At 35.5% G+C, this 12,354-nt stretch overlaps 1 protein-coding gene across 2 annotated transcripts in view; it reads right to left on the bottom strand.

Annotated features, from left to right (window-relative positions):
- Positions 1-12,354, bottom strand: part of ARHGAP21 (Rho GTPase activating protein 21) — a 125,060-nt gene that overhangs the window by 7,708 nt on the left and 104,998 nt on the right. For both annotated transcript variants that reach the window (XM_075492649.1, XM_075492648.1), the window contains exons 8-21: positions 9,152-9,310; positions 8,896-8,998; positions 8,769-8,805; positions 8,089-8,214; positions 6,769-7,053; positions 5,604-5,668; positions 5,374-5,522; positions 3,698-3,840; positions 3,448-3,603; positions 3,262-3,340; positions 2,786-2,859; positions 2,618-2,707; positions 504-629; positions 263-304 (exon numbers count right to left, since the gene is read on the bottom strand). In XM_075492649.1, coding sequence (XP_075348764.1) covers positions 263-304; positions 504-629; positions 2,618-2,707; positions 2,786-2,859; positions 3,262-3,340; positions 3,448-3,603; positions 3,698-3,840; positions 5,374-5,522; positions 5,604-5,668; positions 6,769-7,053; positions 8,089-8,214; positions 8,769-8,805; positions 8,896-8,998; positions 9,152-9,310 — 1,634 coding nt within the window. The remainder of the gene's footprint in view (positions 1-262; positions 305-503; positions 630-2,617; positions 2,708-2,785; positions 2,860-3,261; positions 3,341-3,447; positions 3,604-3,697; positions 3,841-5,373; positions 5,523-5,603; positions 5,669-6,768; positions 7,054-8,088; positions 8,215-8,768; positions 8,806-8,895; positions 8,999-9,151; positions 9,311-12,354) is intronic.

The following is a 12,354-nucleotide window of genomic DNA, read 5'->3' as shown; positions in this document are numbered from 1 at the left end:
TAGAAAATTGCATTATTCACCTGAGGACACGTTTTCCTCACGCGTTCTTATTTTCCCGTTTTGCTTTATGCTTTTAAAAACAAATGCATGGCTTTTTTTTTTTTTAAATTCATTACTGCAAGGACTGGAGAGCGAAAAAGGTGCTTCTGAAGAGCAAACCATACAGTAATGTAATGAGAAATATACAGACGTTCTAGAGGCAGCAGAAGCAGATTCTAAACTAAGATAATTAGAACACAAATATTTATGACACAATACTTACAAGAGGTTCTTCAGCATCATCTTCTGTGAAAAACCAGTCATGCTACAATTTAAAATAAAAAAGGTGAAAACCCCACAGGAAACACAAAACCCAAATGTGGAACAAACAAACATGGACATTACTAAAAACGATATCCTGGAGTTTGAAGGATAAATACCAGACCCAAACTGGCCCAATAAGAGAAAAGCTGGTCAATCTGTGTACGATCTTATTTTTTAAATAATGAAATACTTCCACTTACTTTTTGGATGAGTGTTTCTACAATTTTATATTGGTCTGGCATATGCGTAACCATGTGTGTCATGTTATCATCAGATGTCCTCACGAGTGTTGGACCAAATACAATGGCCAGGTTTCTTGGTTCCATCTAAGAAATCAAATATTTCCACATCATACATTTATAAGGAGAAAATATAATAATATTGTCTAAGTACATTAATATAAGACTATTAATATCCGAGAACCATTTTAAATAAGAACAAAGAAAAGGTTTTTAAAAACACATTACTGACTCACAGGTAGGATGTTACACTACCCTAAAACTCTCCTACATGCAGCTGCAATAAATGCATCCAACATTTCCGCAATTCAGAATTCAACCTTTCTTAACCCATTGCAAGTAAGTAGCTCCACGAGCACAGAAAATGCAGGAACTCAGATATATTCTTTACACTTTAAGGGGGAATTTTTTTTTTCTTCCCAGAAAGACAATTTTTATTTGTTTAGAAACACTGATATTTTAAGAAATTTATTTATTTATTTAAAAAGGCATTGGTAGTTCTCTGGGTTTTTTTCCCTGAAAATGTTTACAAGACACATGAAAAAATTAAGTTGATAGTCAAATACTGTATTATGTCTATTGACAAAGAGCTCATTCAATTTGCAACTACTTTGGAGGAGGCGGCAGCAACCAACATCATAGACCCAACGCATCTATTCGTGAGACAGACTCAAGAGTTATCCAATCATGTCACAGCATTAATCATCCACTTAATTTACTTTTAATGTTACATCTCCTACAAGTACTTCCAAGAAAGGAGCAGCAGAATACTTACCTTCTATTTTTGCTTACTTTTCTGACTTCTAGTTTACTGTTGTGACATAGAATAGACCAATAACATATAGGAGGCAAGGTCCTCATGCTTACCAGAAGGCAGTTGCAAACATAATGACACAAACTCCTAATGCTCACTTTGACTTGAATTGTGGCCTTTGACAAGTCATACAATTATATCATCACCTCAGTCAGCTAGCATTATATATTCTATATTAACATTATTTAAACAACATTTATACAGCACACCAAAATCGTAAAATGATAAAGGTTTACTTTAGGCATTGCACTTAAAAGTGACATTTACTATAATTTCCTCAGAATGTCAGCTATAAGTGCACTAAGGTTATAATTTGTTAAATATTTTTATATACACACACACACATATTTTTCTTTCATATTTAACTAGAAGGTATTATTTGCAGAACTGGTGTTGGAAGCTACCATATTCATTTGAACTGAGTCATTTTCTGATCTTTTAAATGATTTGAGATTGGCCATAGGTTCCTCTATATAGCATCAATCACATCATTTTTTTTCCTGTACCCTGCACATTGGTAGCCAAGTAACAAGCCACCATGCTACCTGCCCTGAGGTAAGCATCTATAAGCACACCCATATTGTGCATAGCTTTGCATTCAGCTACCCCTCCCTGAGAAGCAGAAAAAGGGGATAGTATTATTTGCATTTACTGTAGGATTATAGCATGGACAGAAACACTTAATGTAAACTAACTCTTCCCCACCCCATGGAAATGAAAAAAGCTATTCTTAGTGGTGGACTAAGACCTTGTAGTGGTGAACTACCACCCTTTACATCACAAATTTTCTTTCTTAAAACCAGTCAAACCAGCATCTATGGGGTCAAACATTCAAGTAATTACAGCAAGTCCTAGTCTTAAAAATTACTCAAGCATCCAGGAAGCCAGGCTTCACACAAAGCTGGTGTGACAGCCTCTATCAACAGGTTCGTTCGGGCCACAGACATTCACCTGTGCCCTGCCTAGGCACACTTATTGGCATCTAGATGGGATTATATGAAATTTACAGATTTGGGATTAATTTAAGATATAAGAAGTTATTCCCACAAAATTAATATCAGCTTGAATAAACTTAATTCACACTAAACAGATGCATATTTTGCAGGAGTCCTTAGTCTAATCCAAAAATCTTCTCAACATAGCAAAGGTCTTAGTTTTATCTACAATAATAAATTATCACCTTAATAGAAATAATCCGGCACAAAAACTGTACTTAATGAATGAAACAAACCAAAATACATTATATTTTTGTTTCTGATACCTTGTTCTTTTCTGAGTTCTCTGCTACTGTCTTCAGGTGTGCAGAAAGAAACTTGAGAGTCTCATAATGATGCTCAGGTAAATCATGAATCTGAAACAAACAATCACTATTCAGAACATTAAATGCTAATTTTGTAGTGCACCTCTAGCACACCTGATTTCAGCTTACCAGTCTCTTCAGTGTTTTCAGACGTTCAACAGGATCTTCTTTTCTATTAGCATCTATAAAATCTGCATATTTGTCTGTTAAAAAAAAGCAGAAATTAATCTCATATATATATGAGTTTTTATATATATATATATATATATATATATGACCGTTGGAAGTCATAAATTAGTCCATTTATTGTATACAATAAGATGATGGCAGTGGGGGGAAAAAAACCAGCTTTCACAGAATATTGCAAATTTTACTCATTTTTTTTGCAAATTCATAATTCCTTCACAATCAGAGAAATTCTATTTACAGCTCTCATTCATAAGCTCTGTGATCACCACAACTCCCTGCTCTTTAAGGAAGAAAGAGGGCATTTATTACAGAGTTAGGATGATTCCACTGGATTTTCTCTCAAATAATCTGAAAGATGTAAGACAACTGTTCAACAGTAATTCCTAAAGACAAAAATCATAACATAAACAACTTACCATTAGTAAAAAGGGGTTCTGGGAGCTTTCTGAAGAAGGATTTCAGCAAACTGCTTATCACATTCAAGTCTCGCCATTTCTACATGTTTAGAAGAAAAGGACAGACATGCTTTATATTTCTATAATCACAACACAACCAGAAGTTTTTGGGAGTTCAACCTGGAAATAGAGCGATCGAAGACTTACATCATCATGAACATCAATGTCGGTCATTCCTTTGTTGAGCTCTTCTTGCATACTTGAGATGGCAGCATTATTTCCAGGAACTCTGTAAATACCCGTGTACTCAAGACCTCTTTCTTCAACCAGTTTGCAGCATATATCAACAATCAGTGGAATATACTGAAGAAAAAGAAAAGTTATATATACATTTTAAAGTAATTCATACAAAAAGTATTTTAAAATCACAATGGAAAGAAAAATTATCCTTCCATACTTTGTTGGTATGAGCTGGGGGGCAGTCATCTAGTCTAACACCAAATGTTCCTACAGCAGATGGCTTCTTTTCAAACGTCTTCCTCATAATGCTTGGAATGCCTTTTCTCCATGTCCCCTTGTCTTTTGGTGGGCTTGTCTCATCTTTTTGTTGTTAGTATAATGCAAACAAGGAAATAAAGAAGAAAAATAAGAGCATTTAAGTCACAAAACCTACTGTGAATACAGGTAACAGATTTGCAAAGATCAAGCGACACCTACTGCACTTTTACCTCTTTTACTGGCCCAGCTTCCCACAATAACTCACTAAACATTAGTCTGTCTTAAACATACCTTCTTTTACTCTTCTGTGATTCAAAAGATACATTTGAATGTACTCACACCCCAGATTTTAAAAAGCAAGTAGCTGAATGGTACTGTGGAATTTCATCATTCTAAGACTAAAGGTACATAAATTGGATTTTAAAAAATTAAAATCTACATTAAGTAAAGCAAAGTTAAGTCTCTACTGAACACAGTGCTGCACAAAATACCTATGAAACTATACAGCCATACTCACACTTGTGCAGACCTACTCACTTTTTCAATAATTACCAGATTTTAGTCACTCCTAAATCATTCCAAACAGGACTCAAACATTTAAAAGTATTATCTATCAAAAAATCAGATAAAAAGTTCAGTTGCTGTGTTTACCTCTCCTATACAATTCACGTAGCAAATTCCAATTCCCATTTATCCTGTACTGCAAGTGCCTAATACAGTAGTACTTCCTTTAAGTATTTCTGGAGATATTCTTTCAGCAGATTTGACATTTACTTAACATCTGCAATTTAGTTACATAATCTGTAGCATAGCAGGAGCAAAGGGACATTTGTTGGTAACATAAAACAGAATTCACTCACAGCTTAAATTCAAGACTGAATTGTTCAAAAGTGGTTGATCAAAAGTGATTGCTCAGCCAGTTGCTGAATTTGTATGCAACATCCTTACAAGCACAGCCTGATCAGAAATACCATACATTTACATATTCTAAAAAAAAAAAAAAAAAAAAAAAAAGTAGCTTGTGACATTATTTGATGGAGTTCAGTTACTGATTTAAGTTTGCAGTGCCAGCTCATCAGGCTTTTTTAAGAATTCAGCAGGCACTAATTTTGGTCTGGAAAAAATATTATAGTTTCACTCCTGTATTTTAAAGATTAGAAAAACAAATGTTCTTCTCTACTTCTAAAACACTTCAGTGGAAAACTTTGGTATCTTAACAGCATATTTAAAATATGAATTTACCTTGTTACTTCCAAGTCAGCTGGAGACAAAAGTACGAGTTACACACAAAATTATTTCCAAAGCTTGGCAAAATTTTGGTCACAAGAAGCGTAACAACTGTATTTTACTACGGTTAACACTACATGGAGCCGTAGGAAAAAAAAAACAAAACCCTCTTGAGAGAGGACTGGAGTAAAAGCCTTCAGGGATCTGAGAAAACCTAAAGTATATCTAAGATAACATCTAAATGAAGTAGTTCCAAGAAATGAGTGATTATAGCCGTAGCTTAAAAAAATCTGGTTAATAGCTGCTTTGCATCTGTATATTCATGAGTTCGAAAAACCTGAGAAAGGCACCTCAATGGCCTCACACTGGGACTAAAAGGAACTAAAGAAATACACAAAACATACAGACCTTTAGTGAGAAGCTTCCTTTCAGACTCATCCTTAGGAGAATGTGGACTCTGGGTCCTCTGTTCTGCCTTAGTTCCAAGCAGAGTCTGCCTGATACTTAGACTCTGGCGAGGTGTTTTGGGAGATGGCTCTGTTTTGCTGCTTGAAGAACTAAACAAGACACATTACTTCAGTAAAAACAAGCTAGATAAGAAGTCTACAAAAACTACCGGCACCATATAGATCACCTACCTCATCATTGTACTGTACTCTTTAATCCTTCGACTAATTAGATCTCTACTAGTGACACCAGTATCCTATAAAATGAATTGAGATCTAGTTTACAATCTTATAAAACACAACAAATACTTTTTACTTTAAGAATATGATTCACTCTATCCACCAACAGACCACATATGAAAAATTAACATTTCAGTACAGTTGGAGGGGGGGAATTCTAACAGGCGGTCCTAAAGAACAATAAGGACAGAGCATTTAAAAACCATGAGGAAAACTACAGTGACTAGTTACAAATTAGATGCTTCTATTTAGACTTTTTTTCCAAAGCAATACAATCTGATTAAATCCAGTTAAATTGAAAGTGAAGTTTAAATAGAAAACATGCAAGTCAACACACCCTATTACTCTGAAAAATCCAATCCTATGTGCATGCAGTATTTCTATAACTAATTAATGCTACACATACAGCTGAAACAGCCATGAATTCAAATGTGCTTTTATCCATCTGTCTAATAATGTTTATTAATCCATTTTCCTTTGGATAATTATTTCAAATCTGAGCAGATGTGCATGACCACAGACATGAAAATATTCCTCTGTTGCTCATCACCGAAATGAAAATGCGCTGAGGACAATATTGGGACAGATATATGTTATGTACAATAGTATATGTTTGGCTTTTGTAATTAGCATTAACATTTAATTCATAGAAACATCAACATTTAACCAGAGAAACAGGCATCCTTCAAGGTTTCACTTTTTAACTACTGAGAAACTCATCACACTGTACCACTGCACACACCGCTTTGCAATGCAAGTCTGAAGACAGAACACACTGGTTCTAATAATGCAATTATCTTTTAAAAAAGATTAGGTATTTTTGACAGATCAGTTTAATAATAAAGCATATCTTCAGTCAAATCAGTAACTACATTAATTCATCTATTTCAAAAGTCTGCTCTCTCATTATAACTACGTCAGGCTTTTTTAAACTCTATTTATGTATTTACTCAGTTACCTTGCCCTTTCACCTCATTTTCTTGTATGTTCCTGTACACATTTTGGTCTATTGTTTAATGGCAAATGATTTATTTTGTTGAAGTATTAATTACAAGAAAACACAATCAATTTTTAATGAAAAGAACCACAGCTTCTGCATTATATATTATACAATTACCTCATCATTTAAGTTGCTGTTGTCTTGTATTGCTTTAATCCATGCTAACATATTATCCCTGTCCTCAGCTTGAAACAGATACTCGCAGTCTGATGTGGTGAGTCTAAATACGTTTTTCCTCTTGGTTTCACAGTATGAGATGTCTATCAAACAAGCATTGATGCTTATGGGTTGCTCTTCTTCAGATGGGGTCACTTGTTCCTTTTTATCCTTGTACAAATAAAGTGAACGACCTCGAAGAACCACATACAATTGCTTCCATGGCCGAATGCTCCCACCAACTCGCTGAAAAACATCAACTGATATATTAGTTTCTGTATTTTTTTTATGAACGTTTCTGGATTAAAAAACCTACCTCCAGAAGTTTTAAAAAGAAAGACTAACCACCTACCTATACCGTTCTTAAGAATGACCTGTGGAAAGACTACACAAAAGTACGCTAATTGCTCTCCATTAGAGGAGTGAATTACTCAATAGCCTGCCCTCCCTGATCACCCATTAAGTGTGTCTTCACATATGACAGTAGAAGGAACAGAATGTGACTAGAATTTCACAGAGGCATTAATACAAATGTAGTAAAAAGTATTTAGTGGACTCTTGCCTGTGCCTTTTACACTTCATTCAAGTCACACTTCACATTTACACACCACTGCAATTCCAGACTCCCAATTTTCCTTAAGTGTTAGTTTACACTTGTGCAGAAGGTTAATCTGAACTCAACTCCACAACGTTCACGAAAACTACAGCTTTTTTCAAACTACAATTATCAAGGGACTGATTCTTACTACTTAATTAGTCATTAGAAATGAGTTTACTTCACAGATGCTTTGAAATGTAAAATTAGCATCATAGAATCATTTAGGTTGGAAAGACCCTTAAGATCATCGCGTCCAACCGTAAACCTCACACTGCCAAGTCCACCACTAAACCATGTCCCTAAGCATCACATCTACAGGTCTTTTAAATGCTTCCAGGGATGGTCACTCAACCACTTCCCTGGGCAGCCTGTCCCAATGCTTGACAGCCCTTTCAGTGAAGAGCTTTTTCCTAATATCCAGTCTAAACCTCCCCTGGTGCAACTTGAGGCCATTTCCTCTTGTCCTATCAGTTCAGAAGTTCAGAAACCAGTCTGTAGAAGAAGCTAAGGAATTCACTAAAGTCAATGTGCTAACAGGTATAAAATTTTGTCAGTCTTATTGATGCTCATATCCCAAAAATTTTAATTAAAAAAGCAAACCAGGAAGGCTTTAAGTTTCTTATCTTAGGTTTCCAACAGCTTAATGTTTGTGCTAGGTTAAAAAAACCAAACATGACAGGTACCTTTCCCTTGTCTGTAACAAGCTGACGAAAATGGAGCCATCCTTCCTTGGAGGCATCACCAAAGACCTCTGAAGAAGAATCTTTTCGGGAACCAGAGTCTTCCGAAGATTTCTGGCTGTCTGCAATCTAAAGAAAACATCACAGAAAGAATCCCACAATGTACTTCTAAATACATTTCTCTACAATCCCTACATTCAAGAGGTTTCCCTCTTTAAAAGCTGACACCTCATTCAGCAAAAAGCCCTAAGAATATCCCCCTGGGAAAATATAATTTCTAAAGTTTCCATACAACAACAGTGACTTTACACATCCCAAGAATACTTTGAGAAATTGCAGGAGTCTTAGACTCCCATTAGTAAGTTCTTACAAAAGCATGCCATAGATATGCTTTGTTTACAGAAGCTGAGGAAAATGAAAAATCAAGAACCATGTGGTGAGCCTAGAAAAAAGAGACCACGTTTACTTATGCAGTGCATACAGCACCAATCGGGGAAAAACATTAGAATCAATTTAAAGATCAAAATCAATCAAAATTAAGAACAATTTGATAAGTAGCAATTTCAATAAACTTCATGTCTGTGTTTAACACATCATTTTGTATAATTGCATTGCATAATTCATACAACTTGTCACAGTAGTAGGTGTAATTCTTAGGAGTTGTTATATACATATATACCTACCTTAATCCCCTTTAAACTAGATACATGCTTAATGGATCTGTTGGGAGAAAAACAAATGTTAAAATGAGATTAAAAAAAACTTCAAAAAACAGATCTCCAAATTAACTGATATTTTTCATGAACTTACGATTTTCCCTCTTCTCTGTAGTCATCCAGTCCTTCATCATATGACTTTGACCTCTCAGTTTTTGCAGCAGGCTGGCTATCCAGGACACTAGGCCGGATGGATTCTACAAATAAATAGAAATTTTTGAGTATGTAAGAACCTGAATCACATTTTTGCAATTTATTTCAAGCAATAAAGAGTTTACAGTTCTCACTCCTGTTCTCCAGAGTGCAAAAGAAAAAAGTTGCATGAGAAAAAAAACGAAATCAACACTCACCATGATCATGTGAAAGCTGTCGCCGAATTAAAGGGATTGGAGAAGTGGGACTGGGAGGAACAGTTGTTATAGCTGGTGCTTGAGAAGCAGATGCAGAAATAACAGCAGAAGCAGGAATGTGTGCAATATCATGGTCAATACTAGGACTAGTCGGTTCATCTACAAAGGTAATATGTCATATATTAACATATTAAATGCATTAATCAAATGCTCAAACTAAATAGCTGGCTGAACTTCTCATTATTGGGGTATCAGATTAAGTATCTTAAACATGAAGTCTACCAAACATCAGGGTCCAATTAATTCACACTGTCAAATGTACTTTTTTGTTTGTTTTTAAGAAAGAGGAGCCTGTTTCATTTCGTAAGAATGGTAATTGTACATTAGAGATAAGGGCAAAGAACATCATACCCAATTATAGATTTTGCTGTGAGTGAATGAAACAGGAATTACTTGCTAAACTCTTGTAATATTACTTTCAGGTAGACTATTTTTGTTTATGTGCATAAGTGAAAAACACACTTATTACATCAGTAACTCTAAACTCAAGGGACAGATAAGCACGATTTCCTACAATAAAATATGGGCATTCAGACTACCAAAAACTATTCCGTTTAAACAAGTGTTCATATACTAAAGCCAAGTTAAAAGCAAACAAAAAAGCATTTTAAACAATTTCCAGCATCCAAAGAACCAATCCCCCCCCCATCCTCCATACATTCAAATAAAGAAGCAAGTATTCATATTTTTAAAAGATACCATTACTACATACCAATTAGTTCTTCCACTAATTGTTCATACAAACGATTGCATGCCATACACGCCCAGCACCTCACAGTCTCAATAGCCACAAGGGTCATCACGAAAGATTCCAAAAAGCTTTAAGTATTTCGAGTATTTAACATGTTTCTTACAATATGGAAGAAGCTGAAAGATGCATTTTCAATCATTCTGAGAAAAGAGCCGTAACATCTTCTAGAACACATTACTAGAACTAGAAAAATTATTCTACTTCAGGCTCTGGTAGAAGAGGGGAGAGAGGGTGTGGTGTGTCAGAAAAATCAAGTCACGAGCAGGGGCTGAACTGTACAGCCGTAATGAATATGAATGTATTCTAGGTGCTAAGAATTGTAATATGCAGAGCTACTGAAAAGCCTATTGAAATCAATGAACACTCACAGACAGAGGTTTATTCTTTGCTTTGCGCGAACACAACTGCGTGTGCTGCATTGTGCTTTTCCAACAGTCACTAACAGTTCTGTTAAGGCAGCACTTGTACCATCAAATTTTGGCAATATAAATTTAAAACAAGGCAATAAACAATTAAAGTACACGATGGTTTAGCAATAACAGCCCTTTTAATTGTCTGGAGTGGAAAATATAATCATTTTTTAAGTTATACGTTAAGAAAAGCATCCCTCACCCAAAAAGTAGCTGTAAACTACAAACGTGAATAAAAAGGGAAAGCAAAAGAATTCACAGCAAACCTGTGATACTACAATTTAAAACATTTCTCAGTTTTACTTGCATCCACAGTGATAAATTAGAAGTACTTAGAGACCTCTTCTCTACAGTAAGTAGGAGATACGAAGAACCTCAGTTACACGTCCATTTCAAAACTACAACAGCTCACTGCCCTATTGCCTTTTTTCATTTGCTCAGCTTCCCTGCAGCAAACCCCAAGAGAAGCACACTTATGTTGACTAAGGAATATAACCACTCACGGAACTATTAATTAGTTTATAACATACAAACCAGAAGTGCTCAGCTTTAAGTTACTTATGTTACAGACTTATCTCAAAATGTCACAGTCTCTGCTCCCGTAAGTTACAAAAATGCTAGTGCTTGAAATAAATCTGTGCAAGCTGTGAATACAAAAGTGTTAGGCACCACTACACAATTTCCCACAATACTTAAATCCAATAATTCATCTAATGAATAACAGTTTCTAAGTCCTTGAGAACAACAATAATTATTCAAATTATTATTACTTCACAGTGGATGTAATCCTCAGATGAATCAAAATCAGAGTGGTTTTAGAAATAGGCAAGCTTTAAAGAAATTGCAAATGACATTGATACAGGAGGGAAATAACTTTGTTCAATCCCTGAAGAGGCTGAAGGTCAGCTAATGGAAAGCTTTTATATAACATAAAGTGATTATAGAGCAAACCATGATGTACACCATATGAGTTACTGCCTACTGATTTAATGCACTGGCAAGCTCCACCCCTGCTGTCCAATGAAAAACAAAACCCAAACACAACTATGTATCTCCCTTGTATTTTGACTTTCCTGTTTAGTGCTTGCAGTATTTGTCTCCCTTTTCAGTTTCCTTGATTAACTGGTGTATTTGCACCCCAAAACTCCTCGCACAACGTGCAAAAGGATGTGTTCAGCTCACCAATCAATGAAAATGACTGTGTCCAAAACGCAGTGAAGCATACAGAACAAACAAGCCAGAGGAGAAGCCACACAAAATAATTCTCTTTCAGGCTGTCATCTCACAGATTACCAGCATCCCTTTAAATATTTGTAACAAAAAGGTCAAAGACTCCAGGACTACTTGAAGTTTTACTTTTCATTTGAGAAAAGGCTACAAATACAATTTGTTCTGCACTATTGTCTACGAAGCAGCTCAGGAGATAGGCCATCAGAAAATGAGCCAGCACGGTGACAGAGCATCTCTGGCAAAGGGGAAGATGCCGCTTGTCACCTCTGAACATGAGCATGCAACTGGTCAACAGTTGCAACTAGTAATTTCCAGGAAGAGCCTTTCAATGCAAAAACATTTATAGGGGGTAAGACAATTAAAACTTGTCATAAACAGGCAACACAGCTCCAAATGCAGTTAACTTGCATTAACTAATTTGCTAGATAAAGCAGAGAGAAATTCATGTATCTAAGTACGTTTGTATTGCAGTGCAGCTAGAGATCAGGGACCTACAAGAAGAGGGAGCATCTGTACACACTGTAAGTGATCTGGAAAAATATTAACTTTGACTCTGCAAAGACATAAATTTGCACTGAATGGGCTCAGAGGCAGAACTAGAGATTTCAAAACTGAGGATTACGTGGGTGAAAAAGCATGATGAGGACGTACTATACCCAGTCTGTGGATGAGGAACTAAGGAACAAGCATTAACTAATTTTCCAAAGATTCAAAGGAATGAACACCAAAAAAAAAAACTGAAAAAAAAGCAC

The sequence above is a fragment of the Mycteria americana genome, chromosome 2, assembly GCF_035582795.1.
Source record: "Mycteria americana isolate JAX WOST 10 ecotype Jacksonville Zoo and Gardens chromosome 2, USCA_MyAme_1.0, whole genome shotgun sequence".
Taxonomy (NCBI): Eukaryota; Metazoa; Chordata; class Aves; order Ciconiiformes; family Ciconiidae; genus Mycteria; species Mycteria americana.
This window is presented reverse-complemented; position numbering and strand designations above follow the sequence as displayed.